This window comes from Prionailurus viverrinus, chromosome A3, assembly GCF_022837055.1.
Source record: "Prionailurus viverrinus isolate Anna chromosome A3, UM_Priviv_1.0, whole genome shotgun sequence".
NCBI lineage: Eukaryota > Metazoa > Chordata > Mammalia > Carnivora > Felidae > Prionailurus > Prionailurus viverrinus.
In genome coordinates this window covers 23,384,787-23,406,398 of record NC_062563.1, presented here as the reverse complement: position 1 = coordinate 23,406,398, position 21,612 = coordinate 23,384,787, and the positions used below count along the sequence as shown (strand labels likewise).

The 21,612-nt window shown below is 43.4% G+C and overlaps 1 protein-coding gene across 9 annotated transcripts in view; it reads left to right on the top strand.

Moving 5' to 3' along the window:
* CNBD2 (cyclic nucleotide binding domain containing 2) overlaps positions 1-21,612 on the top strand; it is a 68,233-nt gene that overhangs the window by 29,703 nt on the left and 16,918 nt on the right. For all 9 annotated transcript variants that reach the window (XM_047853473.1, XM_047853472.1, XM_047853474.1 and 6 more), the window contains 5 exons: positions 1,557-1,713; positions 2,212-2,363; positions 4,944-5,082; positions 14,038-14,152; positions 20,333-20,510. In XM_047853473.1, coding sequence (XP_047709429.1) covers positions 1,557-1,713; positions 2,212-2,363; positions 4,944-5,082; positions 14,038-14,152; positions 20,333-20,510 — 741 coding nt within the window. The remainder of the gene's footprint in view (positions 1-1,556; positions 1,714-2,211; positions 2,364-4,943; positions 5,083-14,037; positions 14,153-20,332; positions 20,511-21,612) is intronic.

Here is a 21,612-nt window from a genome sequence, read left to right as displayed (position 1 = left end):
AGTTGGACGCTTAACCAATTGAGCCACCCAGATGCCCTGATTTGTTCTTTCTGAACCAGATTGGCTACATTTGAATCATCCATGGGTCAGACACTCTGATTGTCTGAGAGTCAAGAAGAAGTTTCCCCCCAAATAAAATCAGGGTACAGTTGGGGGAAAAGGTGACCTGATGCTTGGCTGCAAAAGCAATAGATGTCTGCTTCTGGAGACTTGGGTTCTAGCGCTAACTCAAGTGTGACTCACTGTGTGCCTTCAGCAAGTCTGGGGCTCCTTGGGCCCCACTTCCCTCATCCACATAATGTAGGTTGAGCTAGACAGTTTCTGAGGGTTTTTCTGCTCTGGCTCCAGGAGTCTGTTCTTGGCAGAACACTGCCATGCTCTCTCGTCCCCAAAGTCATTTCCTAGCTGAATGTGCCTGCCTTCTCCCATCTAGTCTTTGTTGTCTGGGCCACCTCCTCTTTAATGTTCCCCATTACCTTCTAGGTAAAATCCAAAGTTAGCCTAATTTTTGTACTCTCTTATGGTTGGACCCAGCCAAATTTCTCTCCCACTATTCCCCTGACCTCGGTGTTTTCCAATGTCCTTTCTAATGGAGCTTACTGTTATTCCTTTGAACACGCCTTGCTTCCAGCCACCTCTGTGCCTTTGGACATGGTCGTCCCTCTGCCTGGAACACTCTCTCATCTCTCTGTCTACCTGGAAGACTCTAGACACTGTCCTGGAGCCTGCCATGACTTTCCTAAGCTGGGTTAAATGCCCTTTCTCCATGCTTCTGAATTAGTCTGTGCTTACCTCTCTTAAAGCATTTTTAAACTTTAGTCCCTGTACGTGACCATAATTTTCAGAACAAAATCTGTCCTTTTTCACTGTGCCTGATAGACACAGCTGGTATTTATTTAATTTATTGAATGAATGAAGGAAATGAATGAATCTTGAAAGAAGTGAAATTTGAACTTACGTTTGAAATACAGAAAATTTCCTCCTCTAAGCTTAGGAGAAAACTCCCAGTTTGCTCTGGACCTGGGCACCTCTACCCTAATGGTTTCCAATTGTGTAGTGAGCTCTTAGGGGTTATAACAAGACCCATCTGTCTATCCTTTTCTAGGTATGTTCAGCTGTATTTTACAGACGAGAAACTGAGGCTCAGAGAGAGAATATGAGTGCCCAGTGTCACACAGCTAGTGGCAGAATCAGGACTTGGATCCCGGTCTGACTTGAAAGCCATTGCTCTTCAGCATTTAGCTATTCACTCATTACTTTCAGTACTTGCTCATTTATTCATTCAACTGCTGTTCACTGAGCATTTACTGTATGTCTAAGCAGTCTGACAAAGGCTCTGCTCTCAGGAAGCTACGGTCTGATGGAGGCGGGCGACTAGGTGAGCATTAGTGAAGAGGTCAAGGTTGATGGGGCTGGGCCTGGGCTGCTGTGAGGTCCCTTCTAGTCCGGTCTGTGCCTTCATGCTCCAAAGCAAAGAGCACAAGCAGGCCAGAGCTCCTCCCAGGGGACCAGGCTCCCTGCTGCTACTAGATCTACTGGCTTTGGGCTTTTCTCAGGTTTGGTCGCAGACGTGTGATGGTCAAGAAGGGGCAGAGGGGCAACAGCTTTTATTTCATCTACATGGGCACAGTCGCAGTGACTGAGGATGAGGATGGCAGCAGTGCCTTCCTGGACCCCCATCCAATGTTGTTGCACAAGGGCGACTGTTTTGGGGTGAGTACAGGGAAAGGTCTGTTTTCCTGGGGCAGGGTTGGGGGCTTGACGGGACTCTTGGTAGAACAGCCAGGCCCAGTCCTGCCCTCTCCCCTGTGTGAGTCATGCCCTGTTGTGGGTCCCAGCGCCCTTAACCTGTCACCTGCCCATTGACTAGACCAGGTGATGTCCAAGCCTGGCTCCTTCGTCTGTGATGTTTAAAAAGGAATATATTTCCTGTATAACAACATAGGGATGCAGTGACCCCTTAGTCAGGCTCCTCCAGCTTCCTCTCTCTGGTCTGGTCAAGCCTGTTGCCTCTTTTTCCACAGGCAGCATATTAAGAGGGAGGGGATGGGCCTCTGGAGGTGGGGAGTGAGCACAGGGCCAGCCAGGAATCTGCAGTCTGGGGAATAGAGATTTCTGGGGGCTGATGGAAGCAGGAAAGCGGTGGGCAAGGCTGTGAGTAGAAAGCCAGAGGCAGCCTCTCAGTTGCCTTTGCCTGTGTTCACCCAACAGGAATTGGGCCTTATGAGTCCTTCAGTAAGGAGGGCCACCGTGGTCTGTATGGAAGAAACAGAGTTCCTCGTTGTCGACAGAGAAGATTTCTTTGCTAATAAGCTGGATCAGGAATTCCAAAAGGATGCTCAGCATCGGTTTGAATTTTTTAGGTACTCCCATCATCAGCCAACATCTTCCCCCTGGGTGTTTATTAGGTGCCTGACTTTGCCCTAGGCCCAGTGGGAAATAGTGGGTGCTTTTCTTTGTGTCTGGAATGCTCTTGAGACAGGAGTCACCTCCCACCCAACTTCTCCATCTAGCGAACTGCTACTATACCTTCAGGTCTCAGCTCAAACATCCCTTCCTTGTGGGATGGTACTAATAGAATAGCTAACATGTATGGAGCACTTGCTCGGCCAGGCAGGGTGCTAAGCCCCTTGTATCAAGGCTTTTTACCTGTGACATTGTTTCTCTTGTTCTCTCTGGTTTATAGCTAAGAAAACCAAGGCTCCGGATGTTCAATTCACAAGTCCCTGGGCTTCACTGCCCCACCTCACTAACCAACCCCATCTACGCTCACCCAAGAATAGAGAGAGTGCCCCACAGTGCTTCTATCACACCCTGTGTTTCTTTAAAGCCCCAGCCAAACTGTAATTCTTTTTTTTTTTTTTTTAGAGAGAGAGAGAGCGTGCAAGCGAGCACACTTGGGGGGAGGGGCAGAGAGAAGGAGAGAAAGAATCTCAAACAGGTTCTGCACTATCGCAGATCCTGATGTAGGGCTTGAACTCATGAACCATGAGATCATGACCCAAGCCAAGATCAAGAGTTGGACGCTTAACTGACTGAGTTACCCAGGGGCCCTGATTTGTTCTTTCTGAACCAGATTGGCTTCATTTGAATCATCCGTGGGTCAGTGACATTCTGATTGTCTGAGAGTCAAGAAGAAGTTTCCCCCCAAATAAAATCAGGGTACAGTTGGGGGAAAAGGTGACCTGATGCTTGGCTGCAAAAGCAATAGATGTCTGCTTCTGGAGACTTGGGTTCTAGCGCTAACTCAAGTGTGACTCACTGTGTGCTTTCAGCAAGCCTGAGGTTCCTTGGGGTTCCTTCATGCTTAGCGCAGAGCCCAACATGGAGCGTCATCTCACAACCGATAGTGAGACCATGACCTGAGCCCAAATCAAGAGTCAGATGCTTAACCGACTGAGCAACCCAGGAGCCCTCAAACTGTATTTCTTTATAATCTTTTAAAAATGTTTATTATTTTTGAGAGAGAGAGAGAGAGAAGAGCACAGAATCCAAAGAGAGAGAGAGGGAGACACAGAATCCAAAGTAGACTCCAGGCTTTGAGCTGTCCGCATGGAGCCCGATGTGAGGCTCAAACTCATGAACCGTGCGATCATGACCTGAGCTGAAGTTAGAGGCTTAACCGACTGAGCCACCCAGGCACCCTCAAACTGTACTCCTTGATCATATAGTACCACCTTTACAGTTTATATACCCCTCAGGAAGCACTATGGCAGTGAGGGCAGATTGGCACCTTTACCATGGTAACCCTCATGTTGTCATTGTGCCAAGCACAGGCAGGTGCTCACTTAATCATTTCTAGTTACTTGTCTTTAGGAGAAGACTGAAAATCAAATGAAGTATCTGCACTGGCCCTGAAAATACAGTCTGTAGGGTTGTGCGCCTCTAGAGCAGTGCGGTGAGCAGAGGGCTGCCCCGTGGGGTGGAGTGGAGTGGGAGAGCAGGGGCTGTAAGAGGGGCTGGGGCCTGCGGAGGGAGGACTTGGTCCTGCAGAGAGGAACATTTCCTGTCTTCACACAGTTGAAGAATAGGGCTGAGTTGCAATCTCAGCTCTTGGGCTTATTAACCATGTAACCCAAGATGGGTCACCTCCCTTCCTTCTCTGAGTTCAGTCTCCTGCTCTGTAAAGTGAGGATAATGATTCATCTCTCCCACATCATCGTAAGGATTGAATGAGATGATTATGGGAAGTGTGTGGCCCCATAGGTGTTCCCTCTGTGGCGACCCTGCTTTCCTTCCTGTGTCTCCAGACCCTTCCTCTTTGGACATGGCACTGTCCCTGTTCCCCCTTGGTGTTGTGGATGGAACTCAGTGCCCTCGATGAGGCCTGAGTCATCCAAGTTCTGGCCTCATAATTTGTTGGAGCTGAGAAAATATGAGATGATTGTTAGCAGCCCCTGTGGGGCTGTGTGTGAGGGAAGGCAAGCCCCTGACTGGTGGTGTAGGAGCTCAGGGAAAGGCGGGGCACTGTGGAGTGGGCCTTCAGTCATAGAAAAAAAAAAAAAAAAGAGGGGAGTACAGACGTTTCCCATTCACTGGCCACAGCCTGGAATATTTGAAGCTAATAGGCTGGAGGAAGCTGGAGTGAGCTGCCCAAACCAAAGGTAAGGTCAGGACTGCTGGGCTGGGGGCAGAATAGTAGGTGAGCTGGAGTGAGGAACTCTCAGTTGCTTGGAATGAGACTAGCCTAGTGAGTACAAGGTTAGGCGATGGAGCCCGGAAGAAGCCCCTGGAGGGAAGAGTGGAAGGAAGAGAAGCAGAGCAGAGGAGAGAACCCCAGGGTGCTGCCACAGGCCAGGGGAGGCAACAGGAGGGCAAGTAAAATCCTCCACCTCGGGCACTTGCAAGAGAGCAAGACAACTTGTTCCCTTTCTGGAAACTGCTGAGAGCAGGGCACATTCTGTGATGAGGGCCAATGAATTCTAACAGGATTTTCCCCTCAGGAAGATGGATCTGTTTGAGTCGTGGTCTGATGAAAAGCTCTGGAAGCTCGTAACCCTGGGGAAGGTGGAGAAGTTCTCGTATGGCCAGCTGGTCTTAAAAGACTTCATAGAATCACCCTCCATCATGTTTGTCTGCAAGGTGAGAGGTCTAGGATGGGGGAGGGGTAGAATCTGGGAAGGCATGCCTAGTATAATGTCCTGTGGCCACACAGGCAGGGTCTGACCCCTGTTCTGCAACACCTCCTTCTCTGAGCTTCTGTGTGTTAGCTGCAAAAGGCATACCACACCGTTTGGCCTCCCTCCTTCCGAGGGTTGCTGTGAACTTTGGGACACACAGCTGTTATATTAGAAAGAGGGCCACAGGGGTACCTGCTCCTTAAGTTCATATACATGTTTATTTATATATAGATACATACTTAAATTATGCATTTTGGCCCTTGAATCTTAGTGACGCCAGGCGAGTTTTAAAAATTATAATTTTTACTGATTTGAAGGGGCACATGTACCCCAATGTTTATAGCAGTGCTATCAACAATAGCTAAATTATGGAAAGAGCCCAGCTGTCCATCCACTGATGAATGGATAAAGAAGATGTGGTATATATACACAATGGAATACTACTCAGCAATGAAAAAGAATGAAATCTTGCCATTTGCAACAATGTGAATGAAATTGGAGGGTATTATGCTAAGCGAAATTAGTCAGAGAAAGACAAATATACGATTTCACTAATGTGGATTTTGAGAAATTAACAGATGAACATAGGGGAAGGGAAGGGAAAATAAGATAAAAACAGAGAGGGAGGTAAACCATAAGAGACTCTTAAATACAGACAACAAACTGAGGATTGCTGGGGGTGAGGGGGTGGGTTAAATGGGTGACAGGCATTAAGCAGGGCACTCTTTGGGATGACCACTAGGTGTCATATGTAAGAGATGAATTACTGGGTTCTACTCCTGAAGCCAAGACTACACTGTATGTTGACTAGCTTGAGAATAAAAAAATAAATACATAAAATCATAATTTTTAAATTATAGAAGTGATATGACCACAGCATAAAACAGAGTTCTGGAAAGAGGGAAGAAATCACGCATGAGCTCATCACCTCAGAGTAGATTTTCAGAAGCAGAATTGCATGGTATCATCATTTTTATGAATCTTGGAACAAGTTACTCTCCAAAAAGATCCACTTTATCTAACTTCCACCTGTGCACACCTTTGCCAGTGCCACACACCTCTGCCAAACTTGCCAGGCATTCTTTCAAAAGTCTTTTTTTTTTTTTTTTAAAGTATGCCCAGCGTGGAGCCCAGTGTGGAACTTGAACTCACAACTCTGAGATCAAGACCTGGGCCTAGATCAAGAGTTGGACACTTAAATGACTGAGCCACCCAGGTGCCCCTCAACAATTTTCTTTTACATTTTTTTTAACGTTTTATTTATTTTTGAGAGAGACAGAGACAGAGTGCGAGCGGGGGAGGGGCAGAGAGAGAGGGAGTCACAGAATCTGAAGCAGGTTCCAGGCTCCAAGCTGTCGGCACAGAGCCCGATGCAGGGCTCAAACTCACGAACCGAACCATGAGATCATGACCTGAGCCAAAGTTGGACGCTTAACCGACAGAGCCACCTACGCGCCCCGTCAATTTTATAATGCCACCTTATTGAGGATTTAATTTACATTTTTCCTGATTCCTAGTGAGATTACTCATGTTTGTTTACTGTCTGAATTTTGTCTTTTGTGAATTGCTTTTTGTCTTGTGTCAACTTCTGTGTTGGTTGATAATAAAAAGAAAATCTAACATTTATTGAGTGCATACTATGTCCCAGGTTGTGCGCTTCAAATGCTTTATTTCATTTTGGCCTCACAGCAGCCCAATGGAGGTTGGTAGTGTTGCTATTCCCATCGTACAGAGGTGGAAACTGAGGCATAGGAAGGTGAAGTGGCTCCTCCAAGATCACATAGTCGATGAGGGGCAGAAGCCAGGTTCAATACAGATCTGTCTGACTATCCAAAGCTCTTCTCAGGAGCTGGGATTTGCAATTTGAGTCGATCTTTCTGTCAGCTGTTGACTCTGCTCAACCCCTCAGTAGTTTTCATGATCACCATGAGAACTACCATTTTTTTGAGGCCCTCTGCTCCTGTGCCACGGGTTCTACTAGTATTGTTAATTTTTGTTTGTTTATTTTGGAACAGGTAATACATGCACATGGTTTGAAATTCAAAAGGTTTAAAAGAGTAATGTTTCCCTCTCACCTCTTTCCCCCTGCCACCCAGTATTCCTCCCCAGAGACAGTCATTGTCACTGCTTTCTCATGTATCTGTCCTGCATCTATTCTTTGTGTATAGAGGCAAATGCATGTGTATATTTTTTCCTTGTTTTCATAAATGACGTCGTATTATGCAGGCTGTTCTTCACTTTGCTGTTTCAAGAGTGTTTCTGTAGATTGTTCCATATCAGTACATAAAGAACCCACTTGTTCTTTTTTACCACTTGTGCAGGGTTTCACTGTATGCTTGTACTTGAATTTATCTAACCAGTTCCTTATTGATGGATATTTAGGTTGCCCCAATCTTTTGCTATTTCAAACAGTGTTTTGATGAATAACTGTGTACATAGTACCATTTCACTATAGCTCTATCAGGAAGATATTTATTATAATAATAATAATTATTATTAATTTGGGAGAGAGTCCACAAGTAGGGGAGAGGGGCAGAGAGAGAGAGAGAGAGGGAGGGATGTTAAGCGGGTCCATGCTCAGTGTGGAGCCCAATGCAGGGCTTGATTCCACGACCCTGGGATCATGGCCTGAGCCAAAATCAAGAGTTGGATGCTCAATCGACTAAGCCACCCAGGCGCTCCCGAGGAAGATATTATTATTCCAAGTTTACAAATGAGGCAGTTGAAGTTAAGATACCTTAAGAAAGGCCATCCAAACTTTTAGTATCTCCCATATATCTGTTGCTCATATTAAGCTAGCAGACATTTGTTGAGTTTGTGCGAAGGTTGATTCATGCTCTGGAGGGATATGAAGATGGAAAAGACTGTTTCTCTCTGTTTATATGTCTCTTCCATTAGGTTCTGAGCAGAGACAAAATTGTCTCTGCCAACTACCAAGTGATTAGCACAAACTTTTTGAGTTCTCGGGACTCAAGAGGGGGAATCTCTCTTAAGGCTGGAGGTTGTAAGGAAGGCTTCCTGAAGGAGGTGAGGCAGGAGTTGAGCCTTGAAGTATTGGACAATTAAACAAAAGAAGGGGGCAAGACTGGTTGTGTGCTGGAGCTGGCTCTTACTGGGCTGTGAGAGCTGATTAAGTTTCAGGAATTTTCCAAGGTAATAAATACAATAGTTATTAAAAATGAAATTACATAGGGGTACCTGGGTGGTTTAGTCAGTTCAACATCTGACTCTTGGTTTCGGCTGAGGTCATGATCTTACGGTTTGTGAGAGTGAGCCCCACGGTGGGCTCTGCACAGACAGTGTGGAGCCTACATGGGATTCTCTCCTTCCCTATCTCTACCCTCCTCTACTCACACACACACTCTCTCTCTCAGAATAAATAAATAAACTTTAAAAAATTAAACTATTCATCATAGATTCATCAGAGAAGTTACATTGTTGATGAAAAAGCAACATTCTGGTATGCGTAGCACTAAAACTAAAGAAGGTTTCCATTTAATGAACATAATTTATACAAAGGTGAGAAGTAGTTTGCCAGTAGATTACAAACTATTCTTAATAATATTAAATATATCGGGGGGCTGGTTCAGTTGGTTAAGCATCTGACTTCTGCTCAGGTCATGATCTTGTGGTTTGTGCATTCCAGCCCTGCATCAGACTCTGTGCTGACAGCTCAGAGCCTGGAGCCTGCTTCGGATTCTGTGTCTCCCTCTCTCTCTGTGCCCCTCCCCCACTTGCACTCTGTCTCTCTCTGTCTCTCAAAAATAGACACTAAAAAAGACTTTTTAAAAATGTATTGGGAGAAGTATGGATTGGATGCAACTTAATTTGTCAAATCACAGTTGACTTGTGACTATAGATTGGCCATGGTTACAAGAATTCAGCCAGAGCCCACAACAGTCTTCTGTGAGAATCCATTGGCTATATGCAACCTCTTTAAAAAATTTTTATTTTAAGCAGGCTCCACACCCAATGTGGGGCTCGAACTCAGGACCCTGAGATCTAGAGCCTCATGCTCTACCAACTGAGCCAGCCAGGCACCCTTATATATAGGAACTTTCAATAAGAGTACAGTATATTTTATTATTTCTAAATTGTGTGTAACACACCCTTTATAAGAGTAAGGTTTATAGACATGCATACATTTTCCCAGAGAGCCGATTATTAAACTTATCACTAGGGGTGTGTTTGTGTTGTTAATTCTGGGTTCAGTCCTAGAGTAGGGAGTCAAGACTAGCTTAACATAAGCAGAAGGGGAGTTACTGCCGGATGTTGAATGGCTAACAGATTTACTGGTGAGGGGGAGGCCTGAAAGAACAGAACTTCAACTGAACATGACCCCCACGTGACCCCAAGTCAGAGTCCAGAACTGGACAGTCACAGGTGCTGCTGCTCCTGCCACATTCAGGAAGCCACGTCCGTAGCCACTGCCTCCACAAACACAGTAGATATCCTGCAGTCCAAAACCAAGCCTTGCCCAAGTGCATCTGGGCAGTGGAACCCAAATCACTTCTTAGGTGCGAGGGGGCTTCGGAGATGTTTGGGAGTGTTTGGCTTGCAGCCTCTACACTATAAGGGATTGGACGCACAGGATCTGACCCAAAGGATGGTCATGTGAGGAGAGCAGGGAGAACCTAGAAGAGAGAATGGTAGTGCCAAACCCTGAAGGCCAGCCTGAGTATTTTGCAATTCCTTCTCCTCCCTGACATCTGCAAGACTTGCTCTAATCAAATGATTACATCTTGACCGGCAGAAAGTTCTTAGTCTGTGTTAGCCTCCATTTCTTTGTCCATAAGACAGAATGAACTACTTACCTCATAAAGTTCTTAGTCTGTGTTAGCCTCCATTTCTTTGTCCATAAGACAGAATGAACTACTTACCTCATAAAGTCTGTTATAAGGATGAGAGTCTAGCCCAGATTTACTCGGTTCACATTCATCCTCGAGTTCAGTGGTTCTAAGTATTGTCACTGAATCAGCAGCATCTGTATCACCTGGGAAGTTACTAACAATGCAGATTCTCAGGACTACCCAAGAGCTGTTCAATCCAAAACTCAGAGGTGGTGGCTCAGTAATCTGTCTTGACAAGCCTTCCAGGTGATTCTGATGCACATTAAACATGGAGAACTCTGACTTAAGGAAAGAGTTTTTCCAGATTTGAGTAAGCATGAAGAACATTTAGGGGACTTCCTAAAAAGGCAAATTTCTGCCAGACCCCAGAGATTCTTATTCATTAACGTGGCCATCTGCATTTGAATAAGCGTAGAGGGTGAATCTAATGCAGGCGCTCTTGAACTTCATTCTGAGAAAAATAATGCAGATGTTACAAAGTGACAGCAAGGAGGGAGCGTCCTGGCTGGTAGGTGAGTTTGATCTGTCCTTTACAGTGTTTTATTGAAAGTTGATTTAATCGTTATTGTGAAGAGTGTAAATAAAATTTCGGATTTCTGGCTTCTTTTGAATATTCAGAAGATCAGGCAACACCAGGCTGTATTGTGATGTGGCCCCCTCTGGCTGGAGTTGAAAAGCACCTGACCTTTCTAAAGGGACTGCTCTTTTGTCCCATTTTCATTTCCTGCCAGGCCAGCTGCTAGAACATTCATTCATCTGAGACTGGGAGGTCCCGACCCCTGTAGTTCACAAATATGGCCACTGGAGGGTGATAGCAGGGAGGGGCCTGGGTGTCCTGGACCTGGGAAAGCTAGGGAAGGTGATTTCCTATTGGCTTAGAAAACATAGTTAATGCCCATAACCAATTCATTTGGAACAATTTATCATTTGGGGACACATGGTGAAATTGTTTTCTACACAGGTAGAGATGGGGTTAAACACCCACGAGAGGCTGAGAAGAAAATGTTCACCTGTGTTTCTCTGGCACCTGCAGTCCTTGTTGATAAATGTTGAGTAGATGTTCACTAAGCCTCCAAGACCAACACCTGGCATATCATAAGGGCTTAATAAATGTCTATCCCTTCTCTTTCCTCTTCAACAGTAGTTGGGCTTGAACCTTAAGTATAATGTGTCTCTTACAGTTCCTACTAAAAAAAGGTAATGTTTTATAAAGATATGAAATAAAAAAGAAAATGACATATCTTTCCTACCAGATTAGAAAAAATAAAAAAGATTGTGAAAGCCCAGCTTTCAATGTAATACAAAGATACAACAGGCTCTGTTATACACTGTTGGAGAGAGTGTAAACTAACATTTCTGCAAGGCAGTTTGGCAATGTGTGTCAACATTTAAAACATACATGCTTGTAGGAAACAATCCCAAGGGATAATCAAACATGCGCATTATATTAGGATGAACAAGGTTATGTTGCAATTCTAAGCAATCCTCAAATCTCAGTGGATTAACTAACAAAGATGCATTCCTTCATCCCCACTACTTGATTAGCAGGAGGCCTTGCTTTCTATGGTCACTCAGGGACCCAGGCCACTGGAGACTATCTTCACCTATGCTTCCATGGTCCATAGGACAGGGGAAGGTAATGTTGAGAATCAAGCATGGGCTGTTAACGTTTCCACTCACATTGTCAGAGTCACTTTGCTTAGGAAAGTGGCCAATGCAAGTAAGAAGGCCATATCTGATTAAAAGTAAAAAAACAATCCTGACTTATGCTTAGGGGGAGAACTTGAGATTTGTGAACTAAATGACCACTCTAGGCATTAAGATGTGTGTACAAGATTATCAGTTAAAGTTGCTGTCACAGAAACCCAACTGCAGTGGCTTAGTGAATAGTAATTTCCTTTTGTCTTGCAGTAGAGAGGCTAGAATTAAGCAATCCAGGGCTAGAACAGCTGTTTGGGGAAATCTTCAAGACCCCAGTTCCCTTCTAGCATCTCCCCTCATCGTCCACAGCATATAGCTTTCATCCTAACGGTCACGATGTGACTATTTCACCTCCAGCCATCACATATGAGTTTTTTTTTTTAATTTTTTTTTCAACGTTTATTTATTTTTGGGACAGAGAGACAGAGCTTGAACGGGGGAGGGGCAGAGAGAGAGGGAGACACAGAATCGGAAACAGGCTCCAGGCTCTGAGCCATCAGCCCAGAGCCCGACGCGGGGCTCGAACTCCCGGACCGCGAGATTGTGACCTGGCTGAAGTCGGACGCTTAACCGACTGCGCCACCCAGGCGCCCCCATCACATATGAGTTTTATGCAGAGGTAAGGGGGGAGGACAACCACAGGTTTCCAGGGAGTTTTATCCATCAGCCTTCCACTTATATGTCAGTAGCCAGAACGGGGTCACTGCTACCCCCAGTGCAGGAGAGTTTGGAAAGGCGGTGAGTTTTGTAAACTGGAGATTTTACTGTCCTGAACAAGATCAGAATTATATATATAATACTGACAGAAAGAACTGAATATTAATCTTCAAAAATATTTCCTTGAGGTGTAACATGTGTGTGATAAAGAAATCTAAACTTTACAGCTTAGTGAATTGTTATATATGTATATATCTGTGTAAGCATCACCCAAATCAAGATAGAGATCATTTCTAGTACCCTAGAAAGCTCCCTTGTACACTTTCCCAGGCAAACTCCCACCCGCCCCCAACCAAAGATAACCACAAAGTCGGAAGATTACTTTTGACCGTTCTTTTAAAAAATTTTTTTTAACATTTATTTATTTTTGAGAGACAGAGACAGAGCATGAGCAGGGGAGGGGCAGAGAGAGAGAGGCACAGAATCTAAAGCAGGCTCCAGGCTCTGAGCTGTCAGCACAGAGCCCAACGTGGGGCTCAAACCCACAAACTGCAAGATCATGACCTGAGCCGAAGTCGGACACTTAATTGAGCCACCCAGGCGCCCTTTTACCTATTCTTGAACTTCATATAAATGAAATAATACAGAATGTGTTCTTTGTGTCTGACTTCTTTTGCTCAACTATTTCCTATTTTAAATTGTATGTAAGTTATGGCATACATAGAATAATATGCAATCACTAAAAATAATAATGTTACCATATTACTTGGCATGAAATGATGTCCTTGATATATTATTGAGTTCTTTAAAAAGGTTACAATGATCTCTTTACATAAAGAGACTCATTTATGAAAAAAAATATTAATGTATTATGTTTACAGAGAAAAGTTTGAAACAATATTCACCAAAATGCTACTTGTTATTTTTGGGTGTTAGGATGAAAATAGTTTTGACTTTCTTTATGCTCTTCTGTTTGGTTTGAATATTTTTAAAACTTTTAATTTTGGAATGGTTTTAAATTTATAGAAAATTTGCAGGAACAGTGCAAAGAATTCCTGTATAAACTTCATCCAGATTCACCAATTGCTAACATTTTGCCACATTTGCTTCTCTCTCTCTCTCTCTCTCTCTCTCTGCCTGAATCATTTGAGAGTTAAATATCATTTGTTATACTCACTTACCCCTATATACTTAAGGGATTATTTTCTTTAAAATTTTTTTTTAATGTTTATTGATTTTTGAGAGAGAGTGACAGAGCATGAGTGGGAGACGGTCAGAGAGAGGGGGACACAGAATCTGAAACAGGCTCCAGGCTCTGAGCTGTCAGCACAGAGCCTGACATGGGGCTCGAAATCACAAACTATGAGATCATGATCTGAGCCGAAGTCGGACACTCAACCGACTAAACCACCCCTTAAGTGATTATTTTCACCAATTGTCCCAATCATATTCTCTATGGTGATTTTTCTCCCAATGCCAACATTTATTTAGTTCTTATGCCTATTTAGCTATTTGAACTTGTGATGAGTACATAACATTTTCATTAAAAAAAAGAAGGAAAGAAAAAAAGAAAAAGGAACCCGAAACCACTTGCATTAAGCCAAGTAAACTGGGGTAAGATGCAATAGAGAGAGAGCTTATCTTCAAAGCCTGGCCTGCCTGGAGCCTCAGGAGTTAGCCCCATTGTTTGTGTCCCTTGATGTTTCCAGGGCAGCTGTGAAGTCCTGCGTCTGATAGACCTTGGGACCTTGCCTTTCTACTACAAGTGGATCTGGCAGCATCTGGAGCTGATAGACGACACATCTCTGAAGACCCACCTCAATGGTAACTGGCAGCTGCGCACAGCAGGGGGCGCCTGGGCCCTTCTGCTTCCAGTTCTCAGCCCATAGAATCTTAGACCTCTAGAGCTAGAAAGGCCCTGCAGGATGTCTGGTTTGATCCCCTCTTCTCCCAGCTGTGCAAACGTGGCCCACATGGCCCTGCCAGGAGAGGTTCCTGCCCTCCTTCCAGCTCCCCCTTTTTAGGCTTTCCCTTTGAGGGAGAGGGGTGGAAAGGAGCCTGGAGCTTGACTGAGCTGGGTTTGAATCTCACTGATTAGCTGAGTGACTCTGATGAGTACTTAAAGGGTCTAGGCCTGGTTTCTTCATATCTGTCATGGTAGTGTCATGGTTAGGAGCATAGACCCGGGAGCCAAACTGCTTGTGTTTGAATCCAGGGTCCTCCTCTTATGGGCTGTGTGATACTGGGCAAGTGACTGTGTCCCTGTGGATCAGTTCCCTCAGACTCCATAAAACAAGTTCATAGGCTTGTTATGAAATTAAGCAAATGGATATATAAAGCTCTTAGAACACTGCCTGCATTAGTGTATAGTAGATGTTTGTTATCTTTATCACAGGGGTTACTAGGGAAGCTGAATCAGATTGTGTATGGACAGGGCCTGTTAGTGCTCAGGAAATGTCATTTCTCTTCTCATGTCAGTTTTTTTCCCTCTCTTTTCCACTGCCAATCCACCAGAGAAAAAGCTGCATCCCATAACATTTTTTATCCAAAATTTATTTTTTGTGGCAAAATACACATAGCATAAAATTTTCTGAACCATTTTTAAACATACAATTCAATGGTATTAAATATCTTCATAATATTGTACAGCCACCACCACCATCCATTTCTTTAACTTTTTTCATTTTGTAAAACTGAAACTATACCTATTAAACAATAACTGATCATTTCCTCCTCCCTCTAGCCTCTGGCAACCACCATTCTACTGTCTACCTTTATGCTTTTGACTACTCTAAGTGCCTCATATAAGTGGAAGCATACAGTTTTTGTCTTTTTGTGATTAGCTTATTTCACTTAGCATAATGCCCTCAAGCTTCATCTATATTGTAGTGTGTCAGAATTTCCTTCCTTTTTAAGCCTGAATAATATTCCATTGTGTATATATATATCTATATCACATTTTGTTTATCCATTCATCCATCGATGGACACTTGAGTTACATCCACATTTTAGCGATAGTGAATAATGAGCATGAGTGTACAGTTATCTGAGACCGTTTTCTTTTGAATATACATCCGGAAGTGGAATTGCTGGGTCATATGGTAATTCCATTTTTAATCTTTTTAAGGAATCTCCATACTGTGTTCCATAGTGGCTGCACCATTTTACATTCCTGCCAACAATGCACAAGGGTTCCAATTTCTCCACATCTTCAGCAGCACTTGTTATTTTCTGGGTTTTTTTAATGTTTATTTTTGAGAGAGAGAGAGAGAGAGAGAGAGAGTGCACATGCATGCACACAGGGAAGGGGCAGAGAAAGAAGGAGAGAGAGAATTCCAAGCAGGCTCTGTACTGTCAGCACAGAGCCCTACACAGGGCTGGAACTCACAAACCATGAGATCATGACCTGAACTGAAATCGAGAGTTGAATGCTTAACCAACTGAGCCACCCAGGTGCCCCTCTTTGTTGTTGTTGTTGTTTTAAAAAATTTTTTTTCAACGTTTTTTATTTATTTTTGGGACAGAGAGAGATAGAGCATGAATGGGAGAGGGGCACACAGAATCGGAAACAGGCTCCAGGCTCCAAGCCATCAGCCCAGAGCCTGACGCGGGGCTCGAACTCACGGACCGCGAGATCGTGACCTGGCTGAAGTCGGACGCTTAACCGACTGCGCCACCCAGGCGCCCCTGTTGTTGTTGTTTTAAATGATATTGATCCTAATGGATATGAGATAGTATCTTGTAGTTTTGATTTATATTTCCCTACTAATTATTATTATCATTTTTTATGTGTTTATTGTCCATTCATATATCTTCTTTGTAGAAAAGTCTATGCAAGTTCTCTGCCCATTTTAAAATCTGCTTGTCTGTTTTTTTGTTAAGTTTTAGGAATTTCCTGTGTATTCTGGATGTCAATCCCTTATCAGTTATGTGGTTTACAAATATTTTATCTCATTCCATGGACTACCTTTTTACTCTGCTGATATTGTCTTTTGCACAAATTTTTTACATTTTCATAAAGTCCAATTTGTCCATTTTTTTCTTTTATTGCCAGTGCCCTTAGTATGTATCCAAGAAATCACTGCCAAATCCAATGTTGTGATGCTTTTGCCCTATGTTTTCTTTTAAGAGTTTTATAGTTTTAGGCCTTACATTTAGGTTTTTGATCCATTTTGAGTTAATTTTTATATGTGGTATGAGGTAAGGGTCTAAATTCATTCTTGGGCATGTGGATATTAAATTTTCCCAGCACCATTTATTGAAAAGACTGTTCTTTCCCCCATTGAATAGTCTTGGCACCTTGGCTAAAATCATTTTACCATATATCTGAGGGTTTATCTCTGGGCCTTTATTTCATTCTTTTGGCTTACATGTCTGTCTTTATGCCAATACTACACTGCTTTGATTACTGTAGTTTTGTAGTAAGTTTTGAAATCAGGAAGTGTGAGCCCTTCTGCTTTGTTCTTTTTCAAAATTGTTTTGGCTATCTGGGGTCCCTTGAGATTTCATATGAATTTTAGGATAAGTTTTTTATTTCTGCAAAAAAGTCATTGGGATTTTTTAAAAAATATTGAGAGAGAGAGAGAGAGAGAGAGAGAGAGAGAAAGAGAGAAAAAGCACAAGCAGGAGAGGTGCAGAGAAAGAGGGGGACAGAGGATCTGAAGTGGGCTCTGTGCTGACAGCAGAAAGCCTGATGCAGGGCTTGAACTCATGAACCATGAGATCATGACCTGAACCAAAGTTGGATGCTTAACCGACTGAGCCACCCAGGTGCCCTGTCATTTGGGTCATTGGGGTTTTAATAGGGATTGCATTGAATCTGTACCTCCATCTGAGTGGTATTGAAATCTTAACAGTACTCAGTCTTCCAATCCATAAACATGCATTGTGTTTCCATTTATTATACCTTGATCTTCAGAGTTCTTTCTTTGTGCATCTCTGTGCTCTCTGGTACTCTGCTTTGTGAACTCTTGCTGTCTTGTCCTCCCTAGATTCTCAGTTCTGTCTCATCAATTCAGGGAAACTTATGGGATCCACCTGGGTTCCCCCTCCCTGCAACATGGCCCAGAAAACTTCCAAAAGCTCTAGGCAGTAAGCTAGAGCAATAGTAGGGCTCACCCCATTTGTTTTCTATCTTACAGGGATGATTGTTCTTCATGGCCTGATGCCCAATATCTTGAAAGCCATTTTTTTCATACATTTATGCCGGTTTTTTAAAGTAGTTTCAGGTGGGAGAGTAAGTCTAGTCCTTGTTAATTCATTGGCTGGAAGCAGAAGTCTAGATCTGTGTTTCTTTCTCTCTTTTTTTTTTTTTTTAGATCTGTGTTTCTTAATAGCTGAGTTTTATCCTACTGTATGTATATACCACAATTATTAAAGCAATGACCTTTTACAGATATTTTGAGTTATTTCCAATTTTTCACTATTACCCTAATGTGGTGAATTTCATCGTGTATTTATCTTTGCATATGTGTACAAGGCAACATTGTATAAAATCTTAGAATTACTGAATCGAGTAATTGATCCAGTGCATGCTGGCCATGCACACCTAAAATATTGATAGATATTGACAAAAAAGCCTTGTAAAAAGGTTTATTCAGGGCTTTTTGTATGTTCTCTGATAATCTAGGCCTATTCTTTATAGATTTTGGAATTATTTCTATTAACATTAATTTTAATAGTTGACTCTAACACTGAAGATCTGTTTTTATTTTTTTATTAAAAATTTTAAAAATGTTTATTTACTTTTGAGAGAGCACCCATTCGAGAGCATACAGAGAGGGAGACAGAGGATCTGAAGTGGGCTCTGTACTGACAGCAGAGAGCCCCATGCCGGGGTTGAACCCATAAACCAACTGTGAGGTCATGACCTGAGCTGAAAGTCAGCTGCTTAACTGACTGAGCCACCTAGGCACCCTTAATATATATATATGTTTATTTGTTTAAAAAGTTTTTAATGTTTATTTTTATTTTATTTTTGAGAGAGAGAGAGAGAGGTGGGGGAGGAGGGGCAGAGCCCAAGCAGGGGAGGGGAAGAGAGAGAGGGAAGGAGACACAGAATCCAAAGCAGGGTCCAGACTCTGAGCTGTCACCAGAGACCCTGACGTGGGGCTTGAACTCACAGACTGCGAGATCATGACCTAAGCTCAAGTCAGATGCTTAACCGACTGAGCCACCCAGGCGCTCCTCATGTTTATTTATTTTTGAGAGAGGGATAGAGTGCACACACATGCGAGTGCACATGTGTGCAAGTTGGGGAGGGGCAGGGAGAGAGGGGGACAGAGGATCCCAAGCAGGTCATGCTGACAGCAGAGAACCTGATGTGGGACTCGAACTCACCAGCTGTGAGATTATGACCTGATCCAAAGTCAGAGGCTTAATCGACTGAGCCACTCAAGTGCCCCAGGAGATCTATCTTTAACATCAAAGTTACAGATATTTAATTTTCAAACAATAAAATGCACACATTTTAAATGTGTAGTTCAATGAATTTTGACAAATTTGTATCTGTGGTAATTGCGACAGTCAAGTTACAGAACATTTCCATCCCCCCAAAATTTCCCTTGTGTCCTTTCCCAGTAAATTCCTACCCTTCATCTTGACCCTAGGTGACCACTGATCTGCTTTCTATTGCAATAGGTTAGCTCTGTCTTTCCTAGGGTTTCATATAAATGGAACCATACAATATGTACTCTTTTGTGCCTAGCTTCTTTTCATTCAGCATTGTGTTCTGAGTAGTTGGTTTCCTCCTTTTTATTTCTGAGTAGTATTCTCTTGGTGATCTTGTTAACTCTCATAGAGGGGATATTAAGTGCACTGTGCAGGGTGTAGCACATACTTTATCTGTAATTCTTTTTTTTTTAATTTTTTTAAATGTTTATTTATTTTTGAGAGCGAGAGAGACAGAGTGTGAGTGGGGAGGGGCAGAGAGACAGAGACAGAATCTGAAGCAGGCTCCAGGCTCTGAATTGTCAGCACAGAGCCTGACGTTGGGCTTGAATCACATGACCATAAGACCATGACCTGAGCTGAAGTCGGATGCTTCACTGACTGAGCCACCCAGGCGCTCCTATCTGTAATTCTTATAATAATCCTATGAGGGTGCTGGAAAATTACCTCATCCAAGATTCTCTGGCTCGTCATTTATTTATCTTTTATTGCTGCCTCTGTCCCCAGTCCCAGATAAATATGATCATATGATCTGTTAGTGGAAAGACAGAAGCTGTTCTTTTTTTTTTTTTTTTTTTTTTTAAGAGAGAGCACAAGTGAGCAAGGGGAAGAGAGAATCAGTCCCACAAGAGGCAGAGTGGGAGAGAGAGAAGGAGAAGGGCTTACATTTACCCAATGTGGAGCTCATGCTCACCTGATGTGGAGCTCCAACTCTTGAACCATGAGATCATGACCTCAGCCAAAGTCAGATGCTTAATGGACTGAGCCACCCAGGCCCCCTTGTAAAGACATGAGATTTAAATCAGGTAGATTTGAGTTCAGTTCTAAGCTTCAGCCCTTTCCTGGGTGACCTCAACTCTCTGCTGTTCATTTTTTTTTTAAGTTCATTTATTTATTTTTGAGAGAGAGTGTGCACGTGCATGAGTGAGCAGGGCAGGAGCAGAGAGAGGGCAAGAATCCCAAGCAAGCTCTGCTGATAGCATGGAGCCAGACGTGGAGCTCAATCCCATGAAGTGTGAGATCGTGACCTGAGCCAAAAATCAAGAGTCAGATGCTCAACCGACTGAGCCACCCAGGTGCCCCATCTCTGCTGATAATTTTATTTCTTAAATGGAGCCAGTGACAGTTGTCTGGATGTAATGTATGTGCAGGCTCTGCTAAGGGCCTGGCACAAAGGGACAATACATGGAGACCACAGTATTTTCTATTTTCCTTAATTTCCCCATGCACCAGGCGAGCCAGGCAGGTGAGGATGGTATACCTTTCACCATCATCAGCAAAGCCCTCCTATATGCAAAGACCCATTAATGTGTTTTTCTGTGCTTTCTCTAACAGAACCTTCTCCTGTGGAGAGATTTAAGGAATTCCAGATAAAATCATATCCTGTACAGGACTTTAGTACTCTGAAACTTAAGCACCTCCAGAAAGCCTGGGAGCAACAGGGGTCCAGCTTCAGTAGGAGGATTAAAACCTCAGGAAATACTCTTCCAAAGACCTTGGGCCCGAAGATCAAGTAAGCTTAGCGCTTGGCAGATAGAAGGATCCAGATTCTGGTTGCAAAGGAAGATAGAACTTGAAAGGACAGAATGTCAGGGATACTGAAGAGGGGCTGGTGGTAGCAGGCATAGCTCGAGCACAAAGATTGGGGTATATACAGAAGGAAGCCTATAGAAGTGCTTGATTGGAGACCCAGGAGCTGCATTCTCTGCCTGTAACCCATAGGGCCATTTTAGGTGGTCAGCTACTTCCTTTCTCAGGGAACCTATTTGAGGAAGAAGGGGCAGGACAGATCTGGCTCTGATATTCTGTCTGCGTGTCACTGGATCTTTTTGTTTTATTGTGTTTTTGTTTTGTTTGGTTTTGTTTTTGAGAGAGAGAACGCTCCAGAGTGAGTGTGGGCATGTGCACGCAAGATGGGGAGGGAGAGAGGGAGAGAGAGAATCCCAAGCAGGCTCTGCACTGACAGCCTGACTCAGGGCTCAATCTCACAAACTGTGAGATCATGACCTGAACTGATATCAAGAGTTGGATGCTTAACCAACTGAGCCAACCAGGCACCGCTTATTGGCTCTTTTTGACTCTGAGCCTCTTCAGAAAATTCTACCCATCTAAGGGAGGCAGTAGATAAGAGCCTGGGCCTCGGAGTCAGTTCAACCCAGGCTCAAGTCCTGGCTTGGCCACTTATTTTATCTCTGTGTACTTGGGCAAGGGACTTGACCTCTCTAAGCCATAGTTTCCTTTTCTGTAGATAATAGGATTCAAGTCTTGGCATTGTTGTAAGCCAGCAATTAAATGAGATAATGGTAATTATAGCTGACACTTGTGGAATACTCTGTGCCTGGTACTGGATTATCTAATTTAATCCTGACAATAGTTCTATGAATTAAGTGCTGTTATCCATCTCATTTGTCAGGTGAGAAAACCAAGCTACAGGGAGAGATTAAGCTACTTGGTTTGAGGTCATACAGGTAGGAAGTGGCAGAGCCAGGATTCAAACCTGAGCAGCTTATTAGTGCTCAGCCTTGTTTTTTGGTACAACTATCATGGCTGGAATGAGGATGCACGATGAGAGCTGCACTTATGCCTTAACCCAGAGAGGCTGAGGAACAGGAAAG